The sequence below is a fragment of the Marmota marmota genome, unplaced genomic scaffold, assembly GCF_001458135.2.
Source record: "Marmota marmota marmota unplaced genomic scaffold, marMar, whole genome shotgun sequence".
Taxonomy (NCBI): domain Eukaryota; kingdom Metazoa; phylum Chordata; class Mammalia; order Rodentia; family Sciuridae; genus Marmota; species Marmota marmota.
Window position 1 is genome coordinate 9,303,724 of NW_026000241.1, and position 18,364 is coordinate 9,322,087.

Below are 18,364 nucleotides of genomic sequence, written 5' to 3' on the forward strand. Positions count from 1 at the left end.
GAACCCAGGGCCTCACATGTGCTAGGTGAGCGCTGAGCCCCAGCCCCAGCCCAACCAGACGACTTTCTCTGTGCCAGGAACTCTGACATTTTTCATGTTCAAGTTGACCCCAGCCTCCTCTGTGAGCGCAGGTGTTCATTATTCTCATTTGACAGAGTAAGAACCAAGACTTAGGAAGGGGCAGTGACCTGCTGGGATTTGAACTTGGCCTGTGTTTGACTCCTGCCTAAACTCAGCCAACTCACCTGTATTCCTTCCAGGCTGGAGATTTCTGGAGATGAAACCACTCTGGGGGGTTTGGCAGAGAAGGGACGGGGGAGCAGAGAGAAGAGGGCCAGTGAGCAGATGTGGAGTAGATTAGAGGTCCCAAGGACAAGCTGCCACCACTTTCTGTTCTCATTTATCAGCCAGATGGTTCTGAGGAAAAAGACTTAAGGTTCTGGTTTAAATCATTTCATTTGCAATTTAGGAAAAAAAAAAAAAGCAAAGTCAACCCACTGACCACAAGAACTCTCTGCTGGGCCTCCTTCCCACACATACACATCCAATTGCTCCACAAGTTCTGGGGACAGCTCATTGTCACATACCTTGCGCAACTGAACTCCTCCCAACCCAATCCGCCCAATTCCTTCAGGGAAGAGCTCCAAGGAGAAGCCTGGAATTGGAATTGTAGCAGGGTGAGCACAAAAAATACTTGTAGTGAACTTGACCTCCAGGAGTTGGCCACTGGTGGGCGTAGCAGCCATTCATGAATACCCAACCATACAAAAAGAAGAACTTCACCCTCTTCTTGTCATTCTGAAAGACTGCGAAACCTGACTCCAATCTCCATCATCTCACAGGAAGCTGAGCGCTTCCTACTTGGTCTGGACCTTGAACCTTGAATTCATACTCTAAAAGTTCCAGTAACTGAAGCTGTGTGGACAAAGTCCCGTGGAACCAGAGTAAGTGGCATTTGTCTTTTCTGTGTTTTCAGTTGCTCTTGCTTAAAGATATGCTTGGGGAATGATTTGAGGTCTCGGGAGATGTCTAAGTACTCCATTGATACATCTGTAAGGCAATTAATAGGGTAGCAATACTGAGGATACTGGAGAATTTATAAGGCCAGGTGCTCAGGTGTAAAATGCTAAAAAGAAAGCTTTCTTGAACATTGTTGGTGACTGATAAAGAAAGGTAGCTAGTGTGAAGAGACAAGAGGAGCCTTCTGTGTGAAGTTATTTAAGAAGAAATTATTTGCCATTTCTCCGTGTAAAGGCAAACCAAATATGGTATATGAGAAATTGTAGCAAGAGGAAAATATCCCTTAGGAAAAACATTGCAGATACTTAACCAATTTCTTAACTGGAACCAAGGAGTCTCAAAATCAGGTCTGCTGACTATCTTTTGAGGAGGCAGGATTTGCCCACCCTGCAGGCAGAGAGCTGGCCAGATGGCCTCTCGTACATCCATTCTGTTCTATTAGCAAAGATGCAGGTTAGAACTTTGCCTTGAAGATAGAAGGGCACAGCAGCCACCTGCAGGTATCTACTCCCACTATTCCTCCCTAGAGGGATCTTAGAAGATTGCAGATATTCAAAGAGGAATTGGAAACTCCCAGAAGCTTTCATAGCCTGCCACCAGGCTAGGTGCCCTTCACTGATTTTTCATCAAACAGGACAGCTCTGAGCTGTTCAGTCTCTGAGGCCTGGGCAGTGATGGGTTAGTAAATGTGTAACAGTGACTTTTCCCTAAAAAAAGATCCCTGTGTTGTGGCGTCTGCCCATTTCCATGGTGTAAATACTGCTTCTGTGGTCAAGCTACTAACATGCCGAATGTGAGTCGGGAAGAGACCTGCACCACTTTCTCTTATAAAACAGTTAAGCTAGCCAAAGACACTAGTGCTGGAAGGTTCCACGCTCCAAGGTGATAGCCGACCATTGTGCAGTGACCTTGGGGTTGACTTTTGTAGCAGACTATTCGTGAGCCTGGAAGGTTCAATGGTGACATGGTCTTTTGGTCTCTCCTCCAAAGCTCCCGCTCCATCAGCTCCCTTTGGGAGTAGCAGAACCTGGAATGGTTGCATGCTACGGACAAGTGAGGGCAGTAGTCAACAGGGCCGGAGGTCAGGGCAGTATGGAGGAGGCTCTGCTCAATATGGTACCTGACCACGCAAGCTAAGCTTGCTTTCACTTTTGCCAAAATTCCCCAGAAACTGGGGACAGCTTTGCATCCCAAGTTTTTTAGCTTTCACTGTAAACCTACCAGCCCACCTCAAAGGGCAGACACGGAGCCGTCTGCTCTGGTCAGCACTAGCAAGGGCAATGGAGGGCAGAAATCACTAGTGCAGTTTCTTTGGAGCCTACCAGCTTGGGTTCCCCAAAATGAGAACAAGGGCTGGTCAGGCAGAGATAGAGGAGGGTGCCACAGGGATGGACTGATCGGAAAATGAAAGGCCCCCCACTTCTCACCCTAACAAAATATCTCACTTTCCACCCAGGGTGCCTGACACCCATCATATGTCTTAATCTCCAACAGTCACTGTAGAAAATTGAATTCTTAAATTTTTTATTTATTTATTTTAGCAGGAAAGATTTCTTAAGTACAGTAGAAGCATTAAACACCTGGGTTCAAGACAGGAGTGGTAAAGTAGGTGCCTCCTACTTTACTGATTGGGATTTGGGCCAAATCAATGGGATTTGGGCCAAATCAATTCTGGTTTTTAATTTTCCAATATTTTTATTTTTAATTGGCACACAGTAATTGTCCATATTGAGAGAGCACATTGTGACATTTGAATACATGTATGTAACCTGTGATGATCAGCTAAGGGTAACCGGCATATCTATTGCTTCATGCCCGGAACATTCGAAATTCTCTATGCTATCTATTGTGAAGTATTCACTTATTTGTTGTCAGCCATTGTCACCGTACATTGCAGGGGCACTCTAGAAGTTAGTCCTCCTGTCCTATACCCAGTACCCATCGGCCCCCCTCTCTCCACCCCCTCCCCACACCACTCCTGCGGCTATCCTACTCTCTACCTCCATGTCATCAACTTTGTAGAAATTGTAAAGTGTCATTCACATGGAAGGGACTGTCCTTGTCACTGTCAAGGAAATCACTTTCTAGATTATCTACAAAGAAACCTAGCAAGGGGGATTTTCAGGGTGGGATACAGACTCCAGAATAGGATTGAAATGTAAGACATCCTGGTAGGAATATCATGGTGGGGAATGGTCCCAGAAAAAGGCCGCTGCAGGAAAGGTCCCCTGATACTGAATGCCTGGTAAGTGCTGGGGGTTAGGGTTAGGGTTAGGGTTAGGGTTAGGGTTCCCATGTGACATCTCCTTATGACTCTGAGCATTTCCTTCCTGACTCCCAGTCTTCTGTCTCTAGTCACAACCTTCTTCCTGGCCTGTGCTTCCTTTGAATCCTCCCCAAGGCTCCTACAGGAGGTCTGTGGAGTCACCTGCAGCTGGGCCGGTGCCACATAAGGGCCATGCAACATGGACCAGGCTGAGCCCATTCTGGTGTCCAGTGTCCTCACCTATGGAGTGATGGGGTTGACTGCTAGGGCTTCATAGTGGCAGCTTATTGGTGTTTGGGTTAAATTAATTTTTGCATTATGGGACATCCTTGGCTCTGTATACCAAATGACAGTAGCATCCACCAGTCTTTGTGACAAAAAAAGACAAAAAAAAGAGATGCCTACACATTTTCACTCTGTCACCCTTGGCTGAGACTTTTTAAACCCCAAAGCCATGAAAAACTATTTGTGAGCTTTTAGTTCTCAGCCAGGACCATTTTCCTTCCCAGAGTCCTGTGGGCTCCAGGGCACAGGGCCATCACTGTGAGCAAAGGCAGGAAAGCTCAGTGGTTTGGGGGTTGGGCACTGAGAGTCCCCCACTCCTGGCTCTGAGCTTCCACTCTTGTTCTTGCAGGTGTGTCCCTGGGCATGTTTCCTAACACTCTGGACTTTGGTGTCATCTCCTCTAAAATGGGAATAATAGTTTGCCCTCTCAAGAGTCATTGAACACTCAGTCTGGTGCCTTAGCCCTTGGGAGGCACTTTGTGAATAGCATGGCACCTGCTCCTTTCCTCTGTGATTTCAATCCACTGAGCTTTTCCTTTACAGCACTTACCACCTAAGGGACTGAAAAATGATCCACGTGCTCATTTGTTGCCTGTTAGACTGTAGGTCCACAAGGGCAGAGGGGACCTGGGTCTCTCTTGCTCACCATTCCTTGCTCCAGGCACGGTAGACAATAGGCACTCAGTAAGCACTTATCAGTGGTTGAAGAAATGTAACCGCTATCTTGTCCTTGTCACAGAGAGCCCACCGCCTTTAATAGCAAAGTCAACCAAGGGATCATTGTCCTGGACCCACAGAAGGCACCAGGATGGAGTTTATCACCACTACAGAGGACTACGAAGTGACCACTGAATATGACTATGGGGACACAACCCCGTGCCATAAGGTGGATGTGAGGGCCTTTGGGAGCAAACTGCTGCCCCCTTTGTACTCCCTGGTCTTTGTCATCGGCTTGATTGGCAACATCCTGGTGGTCCTTGTCCTCATGCAGCACAGGAGGCTCCAAAGCATGACCAGCATCTACCTCCTCAATCTGGCCATCTCTGACCTGCTCTTCCTCTTCACGCTGCCCTTCTGGATTGACTACAAGTTGAAGGACAACTGGGTTTTCGGTAGTGCCATGTGCAAGCTGCTTTCGGGGTCTTATTACCTGGGCTTGTACAGCGAGATCTTTTTCATCATCCTGCTGACCATCGACAGGTACCTGGCCATCGTCCATGCTGTGTTTGCAATACGGGCTCGGACTGTCACCTTTGGTATCATCACCAGCATCGTCACCTGGGCCCTGGCCCTCCTGGCTGCCGTCCCTGGCTTTTACTTTTCCAAGACCCAGTGGGAGTTCACCCGGAACACCTGCAGCCTCCACTTCCCTCACCAAAGCCTCAAAGAATGGAAACGCTTCCAGGCTCTGAAACTGAACATCCTGGGGCTGGTTCTGCCTCTGTTGGTCATGATCGTCTGCTACACGGGGATCATCAATATTCTGCTCAGTCGGCCCAATGAGAAGAAGGCTAAGGCCGTCCGCTTGATTTTTGTCATCATGCTCACCTTCTTCCTCTTTTGGACCCCTTACAACCTGACTATGTTTGTCTCTGCTTTCCAAGAGTACCTGTTCACCAACCAGTGTGTGCAGAGCAGGGAGCTGGACGTGGCCATTCAGGTGACGGAGGTGATCGCCTACACTCACTGCTGTGTCAACCCCGTCATCTATGTCTTTGTGGGTGAGAGGTTCCGGAAGTACCTCCGCCAGTTGTTCCACAGGCACGTGGCCGTGCACCTGGCCAAGTGGCTGCCCTTCCTCTCTGTGGATAGGCTGGAGAGGGTCAGCTCTATGACTCCATCCACCGGGGAGCATGAACTCTCTGCTGGGTTCTGACTCACACCCCTGGAGGGCAATCTAGGTGCCAGTGGGACTGACCTGCCCTCCCATGTACCACCAGGACAGGATGAAGAGGCAACACAGCTCTCCCAGCTTGATTCTGACACCTGGCACAGCATGGAATTATAGACACTTGGGGATCTTAAAGGTGGTGGTCTAGACTAAGTTACTTCTGGAGCTTCAATCTTTTCATGAACTTCTCCCTGGTAGACAATGTGTGACAGGGAGGGGCTTGGACAGCAGATATGAGTGAACATTAGCATTTGCAAATAAAGCCACTGCAGTACCAGATCCACCCCCTCCATCCATCACCAATGCATTGGAAGCAGTGATTTCCACAGCTGACTCTATGCTGAACCCTATAGCCAGTGAGTAGCCAGCAGGTGTCTGTCCCCACCCATCCCCACCGTAGGGCCTGGGCTCTTGGAAGTCCTGGAGAACATGGAACTCAGAGTGAAAGAACTTGAGACCGAGTGGGAAAAAGGATTTTTTTTTTTTTGCAGTAGAATAAGAAAGCCCTTAGAATTTGATATTTGCTAAAATCAAATACTTCAGCAGTAGGCTGAACGTAGACCGGACTGTGCTTCCTAATACTCATAAAAGGAATTGATTCCTCACTTCCATTTACTGTTCTTTTCTTTCTGATTATTTTTTCAGAATCCCCCTTCCTTGCAAATGGAATGTGTTGGTAAATTCTGACAACTTTATTGCAGAAATCAATTAACAGGTGAAAGGAAGCAGAGTTGGTTTTCTTCCTACTGATTCTCCATCCAAACATTTTGGGTTTATGGATCAGAGCTGTGACTGCCCCCATTGGGTCTCACAGCAGAAAAATGACTCCTGTACCAATTGGCAGTGTCTGAGGCCGGAAGGGAGGATGCCCACAAGGAAGAGGCCCAGCCTTGGGGGTGGTGTGGTGGGGATTCCATCTTGGTATGAGAGGCTCAGGGGCCCTTAACACAAAGCCGCTCATGTACTCTGTTACTGTTGTGTTTAGTTAGCAATATGCTGTGATCACGTCCCTAGGACAATAAATCATTCAAAGCCTTGTTTTGGATGCCCGTACTGAAGTCCACTATAGGGATGCTCCATCTGTTTCTCCATCATGGCTTGCAAAATCGATTTGATCCAGCAGTGGTGAGGACCTGCTGCATTCCAAGGACACTCCTGGAGCCGTGGGAGACACTGGTGTGCCAGGAGAGCCTGTTCTTGCAGAGTGCTCAGCTCAGTGGGGTGCACAGGTACAGAGATGCCAACAGAGTGCAGGCCAGATGGGTGGCGGCAGCTGTGGAGCTTCTGGTGCCAGGACAGCAGTAGGCTGAACGTAGACCAGTCTGTGCTGGGGTTGTAGCTCAGAAGTAGAGGGATGGAGAGCATCCTAAACTGATGCATGTCTCACATTAGGATGTAGTGACAACTTCCGCCCTCTCCCATTTTTACGGACACTACAGTTGTATTCTTACCAAGCCACCTTCTCCCTTTAGATCAGGACTGGGGACTGACTGTGTACACATGTCATCTTTGAACAAAGAGGCTGGTGTCATCATGGTGTGGCAAACTTCTATTGGCAGGGAGGGGTCACACTCAGGTGGATATCAGCTCTCCATCTGAAAAGCCACCAGCCAGCCCTCTGCAGAGTGGAGAGGAGGCTCAACAAATTAAGAAACATCTGTCCACCACGCCTCGTAAAATAACTGCACCAAAAAAACAGCATTTGAGCCACAGTGATTTTGTAACAGGGAATGTTACCCAATATCCTCCACTTTCATTTTTGAAGCAATTCTTACCTCTTCCCTTGTTATAAAGGCAGTTTGTGTTCAATGGTAGAAAACCCAGAAAAAGCTGAAAAACACAAAGAAAAAAAAATGAAAACCCAGAACTCAAATCTGGCCTCTCTAAGCATGTTCGTGTTCTGATGCATCTTCTTTCATGCTGTTTCCTAGGTGCACACACATAGGCACACGATCACACGTAAGATTTTTGAGTGTGTGTGACTTCAGTCATGTTTGACACATGGTAAGTGCTAAGTAAATGCTGGTTGAATGGAGGTCAACCAATTTCCACATCTATAAAGTGAGGCTCAGGAGGCTGTTCTGAGCATTAGATGAAATAAAACAAGTGAAGCAGGACAGTCTTCCTCCAACTTGACGTGGTCAGACTTCTGACTCCTCCCTGCCCACACCTTCCTCCTTCACCCAAGACACCCAGCTCTTCCACTCCACCTCCTCTTCCCAGGAGCCTGTGTTCCTGGGGCTCAGCCCCAACTTCCTTGTTATTTGCTCCTACTTCGTTTCCCCCACTTCGTCTTTACAGAGGGGCTGCCAGGAAAGCACAAAGAATTTCCTCAGTGCAACCAGATTCCCCATTGGCTGCCAATATTTTGCCATGTTTGCCTTAAATTTATCATCCTAGGAGAAGGAGAGAGATTTGTTATACAATATCCTCCTGCACCATTTGAAAGCAAGTTGTGAGCCCAGGGTATACCACCTTTAGCGCTTCATTGTGTTATTACTATTGAGAAGGATGTTCTCTCACCGAACAAACAGGAAACAGCCCTGTACAATATCATCAGAGGATCTACAACCCTCTTTCCAATTTTGCTCACTTGGCAAATAACATCATTTGTAAACCCTGGATCCAAAATCGCTGATTTAACTTAGTTGTCTGCCTCTCCAATTTCTTTCAATCCAGGATCCCAAGCTTCTTTAGACATTTATGGACTTTGGCATTTATGAGCACCACAATCAGCTGGTAGACCATCCTTCAGCTTGGGTTTGCTGATGTCTGATGATTAGATGCAGGCTACCCAGCTAGTATAGGCATTTCCAATGGGACAGATGCTGTGTTCATAGCATATTAATATGTCTTTCTTGTGAATTGATCTCAGAGTCATTAAGAAATATATCACAACTCTTTTATTTCTATAGATGAAGAAAGTCATGCTTTTTAAATTTTTTAAAATTTTGTTTTAATTAGTTATACATGACACTAGAATGCATTTATGCACTTTGATATGCATAGATGGGATACATTTTCTCATTTTTCTGATTGTACATGTTGTAGAATCACATTGGTCATACAGTCATATATATACATAAAGTAATAATGTCTGTTTTATTTTACTATCCTTTCTATTCCCATATCCCCTCCTCTTCCTTCTCTTCACTCCCCTCTCCTAATCTAAGTTAACTCTGTTCTTCCCTAGTCCTTAGTTAACTCTATTCTTCCCCATCGTGATTTAGCATCTGCCTATTAGAGGAACGTTTGGCCTTTGATTTTGGGGGGATTGGCTTATTTCACTTAGCATAACATTCTCCAGCTCCATCCGTTTACCTTATTTAAAGCTGAGTAACATTCCGTTCTGTGTATATATATATATACATATATATATATGTATATATATATATATGTATATATATATATATATATCAATCACATTTTCTTTATCCATTCATCTATTCAAGGACACCTAGGTTGGTTCCATAGTTTAGCTATTGTGAATTGAGCTGGTATAAACATTGATGTGGCTGCATTACTATAGTATGCTGATTTTAAGTCCTTTGGGAATAGATCAAGGAGCTGGGACAAACGGTGGTTTCATTCCAAGTTTTCTAAGGCATCTCCACACTGCTTTCCAGATTGGTTGTACCAACTTACAGTCCCACCAGCAAGGTATGTGTGTTCCTTTTCCCCCAAATCCTCACCAACACTTTCTGTTGGTTGTATTCTTGATAACTGCAATTCTGACCGGAGTGAGATGAAATCTTAGGGTAATTTTGATTTAAGTATGCTATTCTCTTGTCATCTGGACACCATTGTCTCTAATGAGAAGTCATAAGTTATTGTGTCCTTGTTACCCACTCTATGAAATGTGTCATTTTTTTCCTATGATGACTTTTAGTACTGTCCCTAACCTTAATTTTTAGCATTTTGGTTTTATTTGTGTTTATCTTGTTTAGGGTTTATAAAACTTACTGAATTTTTAAGTTGATCTTTCCCCAATTTGAAGTCATTTAGGTCTTCAAATACTTCTTTAAAAAAAATTCTGATCAATTCTCTCTCTCTTCACCTTCTAGGATTCTGATTATACCTTATTAAACTGCTTAATAGTGTTTCTAATGTCCTTTCTTTTTTTTTTTTTTTTTGGTACTGGTGTTGGAACCCAGGGATGCTTAACCACTGAACCACGTCCCCTTTTATTTTTAGAGACAGGGTCCCACTAAGTTGCTTAGGGCCTTGCTGTGTTGCTGAGGCTGGCCTTAAACTTGCAATCCTCCTACCTCAGTCTCCTACCACCACCACCACCACCACCACCACCACCCACCACACACCCTGAGCCATGACACCTGTCTCCCCTTTTAAGTTCCTTTTTTTCCTTCTTAAGATGTGTTCAGTAATTTGCATTCAAATTTACTGATGAACTTCTATTGCCTCTAGCATGCTGTTAATTACCTGTTAATTCACCTCCAGTGAATTATTTCAGATACTGCACTTATCATTTCTAGAATTTCCATTTGGTTCTTTAATATTGTTTCCATTTTCCCACTGAGATTTTTACATCTGTTCACTTATTATAACCATTTATTATTTTAAGTTCTTGATTATAATACTTGATTCAAAGCCCTAAAGTGCTAGTTCTAATTTCTCAAGTTATCTTGGAGTTTGTCTTCATTAACTTAAAAGAATTATGGGTCAAATTTTCCTGCTTTTTCATACACACACACACACACACACACACACATATTTTACTGCATGCCAAAAATTGATGGTATATTAGAGGGTGTCTGTATTATTATCGTCCTGTAAAAAGTACTGAGTGCCATTTATTCTTGCCATGATTGTTAAATCATTATTGTATCCTTTTTGCCCTGACCAACTTAGTCTTGTTCTTTGTTAGGATGTATCTATTTCAACTTGGAATTTAGTCCCAAGGGTTGGCCTTTACTCTAAGGCTGTGGTCCTCAACAGCAACAGCATTACTTGTTAAAAATATGAATTCTTGGGCCCTCTCTCAGAATGACTAAAATCGAAATTCTGAGTGCAAGCCCCAGCAATCTGTATTATAATAAGTCTTCTAAGGGCCTCTGATGCATGCTAAAGTTAGAAAACACTTCTCAGGACATAACCTTTACTCAAAAGATGTGACAGTTTATCCTCTCTGGCTGGGCCATAACTTTACCTTTTCCCAGTGCTATTGCAAACCTTGCAATCTCTATTCAGCTCTCAGATCCTCAGCAGCCACTCTCTCTCATGCCTTGAAGAGTCTTACTTCCTTCTTTCATATGCCTTCCTTCAGCCAAGGACCCAAACAAAAAAAAATGTTTTCCTTCCAACTGATGGTGATACAGACTGAACTCATTTACATCTGCCTATCATCCAGCATCTCCAACCCAGGTCTGAAGAAGAATATTATAGTTTTATTTTCAAGAGCAGAGAGTTTGAAGCAGTCTTGGTGCCCATTCCTAGGAGACTAGTAGAACATGGAAGATAAACTATAAAGTACTGTACCAAGTAAAACAAATGGATTGGATAGTCTTCCTAACAACACAGATGATCCCACAAAACAAGTGCTGGCCTTAAAAAAGACATAGATCTTGTTGGTTTGGAACTGGAATGTCCCCCAAAGACTGATTATGGGGCTTTTAAGAAATGATTGTATCCTGAGGGTTCTAACTTCATCAGTGGATTGATCCATCTGATGGATTAATAACGTGAATGGATTATTGGAAAGGGTAGAAATTTTAAGGAGGTGGGACTTAGCTGGAGGAAGTGGGTCACTGAGGGAGTGTCCTTGGAAGGGTATTTTGTCTCAGCCCCTTTTCCCCCCAGCCCCTATACTGCTTCTCAGTTGCCATGACCTGAGCAGCTCTCCTCTGTCTCACCTTCTGCCATGGTGTTCCACCTCACCTCAGTCCCAAAGCCATGGAACTGGCCAACCATGAATTGAAACTTCTGCACCTGAGCCAGAATAAGGGCTTCCTTCTTTAGTTTGTTTATATCAGGTGTTTTGGTCATGGCAGTGAATAGCTGACCAACATAGATATCATCTATCTAAATAAAAATACTATGTACATATTTTTTTGAGACACACAAAAGAAAAACATCAGGTGGAAAGAATCCATTTTGATTTTCCAGAGTTGGAAGACTCATTCTTGGCCGGGGTAATAAAAACTCTGATGTTGGCTGATTTTGTTTCCTTCTCTCCAGACCTCTATGCTGTGCAAGAATTTGGACTTGGCAGGATTAGCCTGCTCTGAAGTTGCCCAATATTTATTGGTACCTCTTTCACTTCCCATTTTCACTTTCTGTGGTAAGAACTGAGGAACAGGGAGAAGGCTAAAACTTGAATGGCATGAAAGGAACAAGGTGTGTGACTGTCAAAGAAGACCTTGTAGGGCTGTCATTCGGTCCCCACACCTGGTGCTATGCCCTGCCACACCTAGCTCATCTGTACTTCCTCAGCTGGAGTTTCCCTCCAACTTTAACCTCACACACCTGCTGCCCTATCCTGTCCACCCGGGGCATCTTGGTTACTCCCCTCACATAGATGGGTGGGCTTTCTTGCTCTGTGTCAAAGATCAAGGTGATTTGAACACAGAGACCCTGCTAGTATGGAGCTGTTAGATGTTCTGAAGCCGCCAGAAGGTATTTTGAATTCACTTATAGAAACATCTAAGCCTCTTTTCTCTCTGTTCTTCCCAAAGAGCAATAACAGCAACCTGGAAACTAAATATTGGAAGAGGAAAAGGAGAATTTGCCCATAAGTTCTATATATCCATTTATTTATTTGTCCATTCAAATGCCACACGTCCACCACTCATTCATTCATCACTTTATTTGACGCAAGTCCCTGATGTTAGATACCTATGATATGAAGACCACTTCAAGAAGGACCTGCCACCCCACCATGAACCAAAGCCTTCCATAATGGGCAGGAGTCACATGAGCTGGGAGACACCATCCCGTGGGATAATGCTCAATGTGAGACTCAAAGACCAGCACAAAATTACTTTGTAGCTTTTACTCAACTTTTATCCAAATGTATTTTGTCTTGGTTCTTAATTTAACAAATCAAAAATTCATTTGGATAATGATCAGATGAGACAGTCTAAGAATATTTCAAAGAAGAAGAGTATTGTAATGAGAAATTTGCCAGCTTATATATTATAAACACGAAATCCAAAGATGTTACATTAAATATTAAAAATGTAACAAACTAATGGTTAAGACAAGATGCCCCAAGTGTCTAATCTCATAAGGCAATCTTATGAATCAATAAGAAAATCATAAATATGCCCAATTATTTTTAAAATAATTTTAAGCATTTTAACAGATAGGTCATAATATCAATGCAATAGCTATTAACAGAAAATACAGATTACACTAGTAATCAAAGAAATGCCAATTAAAATTGATACTCTTCTTTGGCTTGCTGTAAGTGGTAAGGAGATTTTATTAGCGAAAATACCCAATGCAGTAAAAATGTGGCACGGGCTGGGGTTGTGGCTCAGCAGTAGAGTGCTCGCCTAGCTCATGCAAGGCCCTGAGTTCAATCCTCAGCACCAACATAAAAATAAATAAAATACAGTTATTATGTCCAACTACAACTAAAAAATAAAATTTTTTAAAATGTTGCAAAATAGTCACTGTCATGTATTTTCAATGGGAATATAAATTAGCCACTTATTTCTGAAAAACAATTTGGCAATGGTATCGAGATTGTAAAAAAGTTCATTTAGTAATATTGCTTCTAAGAATCCACTTTAAGGTAATATGAATAGATAATAGTAAAAATGGAAAACAGCTGGAAAGTTTAATAATTGTGGAAATGTTAAACATTGCTAAATATGGTACCTGATGCAGGCATGAATGATTTTTGAAAAGATTTTTATTGACATAGAAATGTGCTCACCATATTGTTAGATAAAAGAAAAAGTACACAGAAGTCTTCTGGTCCACATTTCTTATGTACACAGCACAAAACCATTGCTATAACAAAATACCTCAGGTTGGGTACTTCATAAGGAAAAGGGATTTTTTTTTTTAGCACATCATTTTGGAGGTTCAAGAGCTTGGTGCTGACCACATCTGCTCAGTTCTGGTGAGGGTTTTAATAGCCACATCACAGCACGGTGGAGGGCATCCTAATGAGAGCATATGTGAAAGGGGAGGAAATCAGAGTATGGGCAGGGGGACAGTCTCTTGCAGGAATGTCCTGGGGTCCCATGAGAACTACTTAATTCCTTCCAAGAGTCATGCCCCAAGTCACATAATCACCTCCCACTAGGCTCCGTAGCTTAAAGGTTCTACCACGTTGACATTGAGGACCAAGTCTCCATCCCATGAACCCTTGGGGGACAAACCACACCCAAACCATAGCAGAAGGAACACACCCCAAATTTGTGTGGTCAGGATTTAATCAAAAAAGAGATACGAGACAAAGAGCTTAGTTCCCAAACTGTGTGCCAAGGTACCCACAGGGCCACAACGAATTCATGGATTATTTCCAGCTTTCAGGGAATATACCTCGGTACCTGACATGTCTTGAACACCCTCAGCACTATTAACTTGAGGGAGTTCACAGTTTCAACACAAGATTGCAGTACATTTCTTTCAAAGTTCTCGTGTCTTTACAAAGCTGAGTTTTCAGTGATGGCTTTGAGACAAAAGCAGTGTGGAAAGGGAACTGAGGGTGACAGTGTCTGATTGAGCAAGTTTCCAAGGTTGGGCCTTGTTGATACTGATTACCTAAGAATAAAAATCAAATGTTATTTTTCTTTCAGTTTATTTTTTAATTTTTTCAAATATCCAATAAATTTTTAGAACAAGTTAAGTTGTTTGAATCAAACCACTTAATAGGAAGAACTAGTTTGCATTTCTTTGGATCAGGACACTGAGAAAAAAGTACTGAGATGTTAAGGGCAATGAACTAAGAAAGTCTGGGTGCCTCTGAATAAGGGATTTATTGAGGAACCAGATTGGATGCAATTATGGGAGCTGGTGGGTGGGTTCACCTGGACTGTCACCAGTGTTGAGTGGGACGTCTCCATAAGTCTGCCAGCAACAAGGGAGGAAAGCGAGATGAGGATATGAGCAATGACAAAGTGGAACCTGAAAGGGTAAATCAAAACCTTTGGGGACAAACTGGGCCTGCATCTGTCTCCACGTCCAACCGGTATTCCATAACTCCTACAGAGGAGGTTATACCCCTCGCCATGGAGATTCACACATGCCTGGCCTAAGACTTTGAGGTGCAGCAGGAGGAGGGAAGCTATAGGAGCCAGAGTCCAAGTGCTGTCCTCCACCAATAAGGTAAGCTAGCAGACGGGCAGCAAGGTGCATACGCCACCCCAGGGCCTGGCACCTGTTGTTTCCAGCTACATAGCCTACCATGACTACTCTACCCTCCTCCAAGACTCACATCAAATAGCTTTCCTGGCCTGTGCTAACCTGGAACCTTAGAGGCCAAGAATTCTGGGAAACGTAGTTCCAGCTTAACTAGACTGAGACTGGATAAAGCCTCCACGAGGGGCCACGTTGATTTTTCTTCTGTATGCTTTTCAGTGCCACCCAACCTTGAAAATGACCACATCATAAGGAAAGTTACTTTTGGTGAAAAGAAAGAAATGAAGGAGGAAAGAAAAGAAGGAGGGGAGAGAAAAGGGAAGAGTTGGCCTTGGGGAGAGAAAGAGAAAAGAAAATGATGAGCAGGTGTTTCTTAGAAGCGCAAGGTGGGGTGAGCATTCTAGCACGAGGGTATCATGTGAATAAAGACCAGAAACACGACTCCCTCTGGGAACTACACTAAGTTTGGTCCATGGTATGTAGAGGAACCAGGGTCTGGGGCCAGGAATGTAGGTTGATGCGCTAAGACTTGGGGCCAGAGCAGGATGCCATGATAAGACACTGAGTTTGAGTTTCCTGTTCAGGAGGTGACTCGCAGTGCACGCTTTGAACACAGGCTTAAAAAATATTATAAATTAATAGCCCTGGATAAGCACTAAAACTAATTAACTCTCTCTCTCTCTCTCTCTCTCTCTCGCTCCCTCACTTTTCATATGGGAAGTTAAAATAACGGTATTTATATTGACTTTGAAAAAAGCGTTATCAAGTAGTGGTAGTTGCCCAGAGCCTTGTCCCCAACTCTCCAAAGTCCCCCATTGTTCACTATTCTCCCACTTTCCAGGCCTCTGTCTCTTCTTAACTTGCAAGAATGCGGATAAAGCTATGCAGTTACCATAAAGATACACACAGGAACTAAACAAAAACTTATTAAAAGCAACTATCCCAAAGTGACCACCCAGTTCTATTTGCACTTCTTAAAAGAGTTTCCTCAGAAATAAGGTTGGGTGCATTTCTTTGAATGTGTGACACTCTAACGATTTCCTTTCCTCGCATGACTCATGCCCAAGACACCCTTTAGTAAGCTGACACATTGCAGCCATTCACACTTGACATGACTCCAGTGACTGTCAAGACAAATACGTGGCCACTGAGCATTTTCTTTATTTAAAATTAAGTTTCTGAGAAGGACCAAAGCAAAAGGGGAAGTCACTCCATAATTTAAATCTTGAATATGTGTCTTTGCCGAATTGCAGAAGTTCAAGCAGTTTCGTACTTCTTTTGTTTATCAAAAGTTGATTCTCTACACTAAGGAAGCAAGGCTGGGAGTTGTCCTGAAAGTAAATGTGATAGATAATACTAACTGAGACCACCGAAAAGTGGCAAGGATGCTGCCTGCAGCTGCTTTAATCGTTAGGGAAAACCAGAACCCTACAAAAGTCCAGTGTTCATTTATAGCAGTGAATAAAATAGACCACTTCTTCCTGATTCATTTATTGTATCCTATGTATATCGAGAGCAAAAAGAAGGACAGATAAGAAGCAAAAGTATAGCATTTGCTCTTCTTACCCAGAGATTGGTTATAGAAACTCAGGGTTGTGCTGAAGCCGGCCTGATGCAGTTCACAAGAACCAGTTGGGTGATCTCTTTCTACCTTCATAAGTTATGTCATACGGGTAGTTTGAAATTAGACATGGTTGGAGTATTTATACCAGGGAAACTGGCAAATACTAAAACTCAGGACTTTATTTTATGAGAGATAGTTAAACAGTTACCGGCTCGACACCATGTATGACATGTTCATGAAATGGAATATTAAGCTATTATCAATTTTAACATGACAGAAAAACATTTTATAATAAAATTATGTGTATGCAAAAAGATGAACTCATCTCACATAATATGCAAATGTTAACTCCAAATGAGTCATTGATTAAATGTGAAGCTAAAACAATGAAACTTTTAGAAGAAGACACATAGGTAAAATTTCAGGACTTTGGGCGAGGCAAAGATTTCTTAGATACAGCACTGAAACACAGTTTATAAATGACAAATTGACAAAATGGATCTCACCGAAATTAAAATTTTTTTTGCACTTCAAAAGACACTATTAAGAAGATGAAAGACAAGAAATAAACTGGGAGAAAATATTGGCACAACACATAACTGATAAAAGGTTTGTATCCAGGATTTACAAAAAGTTCGTGCAATTCAATAGTAAAAAAAAACAACCCAATCAAAAATAAACAAAAAATAGGAAGAGATGTTTCATCAAATAAGATACATAAAGGGCTAATAAAGTATGAAGAGATGTTCCACTTTACTAGACATTAGAGAAATACAATTGCAAATTAAAACCACAATAAGAAACTATTTCACACCCACTAGAATGGCTATAATAAATAAGATATACAACAACAATGTTACAGAGGATATGGAGATATGTGTGATACCCTCACAAATTGCTGGTGCTATTTTGGAAAATAGTTTAGCATTTCCTCAAAATGTTAAACAGAGATATAATAGGACCTACTGATTCCACTTCTAGGCATATATCCAAGAGAAATAAAAACATAGGCCCACAAAAAGCTTGCATATGATTACAACAACATTAATAACCAAAAAGCAGAAATAAACTCAATATCCATCATCAGGCAAATAGAGCAACCAAATATATATTCATGTAATGAAATGCTATTGGGCAATACAAAGGCATGAACTATTGACATGCTATGTAATGTGTGAACCTCAAAAAACATTATGCTAAGTGGAAGAAGTCAGACAAAAGAAACCACATATTATATGATTTCATTAGATTCTCATCTCATATCCATAAAGAGCAAGTTTACAGAGAGAAAAATTGGATCAGTGGTTGCCTGAACTGGGAACAGAGACTGGGCATTAGGGATCTTATTGGAAGGATTAAAAACATATTTTTTGGTAAAGACTCCATAATTGAATAAACTTAATAAAATTATTGAATTGTATACTTGAAATTAGAGAATTTCATGATATGCAAAATATACCGCAATAAAGTTGTTAATACATGTTTTTTTCCCACTGAGAAAAAAATTGAAGTTATAGAAAAGAATCTTCAAAAGAATGAAAGAAACCCATTTCTTTTGGTGCCCCTTGTTAAGATTGTTTGTAATGATTATACTGGAGATATAATTGATACATTGTGATTTTTTTCACTTATCATTTTATCCAAAATGTTCTCCACTTTACAAAAAAAAAAAAAAACTCCATAAATAGTAATCTTTTCTTTTTTTCTTCCTCTTTCTTCTTGACCTTGTACAATGCTAATCAAGTATTTTACCACTGAGCTACACCCCCAGCCCTTATAAATAATATTCCTATTCATTGTATATTATTTCATTGCTTGAAAGAAGCATGGTTTACCTATGTATGCTTCTTTTGCTGCATTCAGGTAATTTCCAAGTTTTTTCCTTTTATGAGTCAAACTACAATAGGAATCTTTTTGGTTAAAATTTTAATCTGCATTTAGTGCAAATCAAAATCTCTCTAAGATTTCATCTCACTCCAGTCAGAATGGCAGGCTATTATGAAGA

General features: G+C 42.2%; 1 protein-coding gene across 1 annotated transcript; it reads left to right on the forward strand.

Moving 5' to 3' along the window:
• The first annotated feature begins 614 nt into the window (after positions 1 to 614).
• Positions 615 to 6,499, forward strand: LOC107145422 (C-C chemokine receptor type 1). The gene is made up of 2 exons (XM_015489372.2): positions 615 to 944; positions 4,313 to 6,499. Exon 2 carries the CDS (start codon positions 4,380 to 4,382, stop codon positions 5,445 to 5,447), a length of 1,068 nt encoding a protein of 355 aa, XP_015344858.1. The 5' UTR covers positions 615 to 944; positions 4,313 to 4,379; the 3' UTR covers positions 5,448 to 6,499.
• Positions 6,500 to 18,364: the final 11,865 nt, after the last annotated feature.

What these genes read in the sequence shown, in the direction of transcription:
- LOC107145422 (XM_015489372.2), top strand. Translation starts at nt 4,380, where the DNA reads ATGGAGTTTATCACCACTACAGAGGACTACGAAGTGACCACTGAATAT.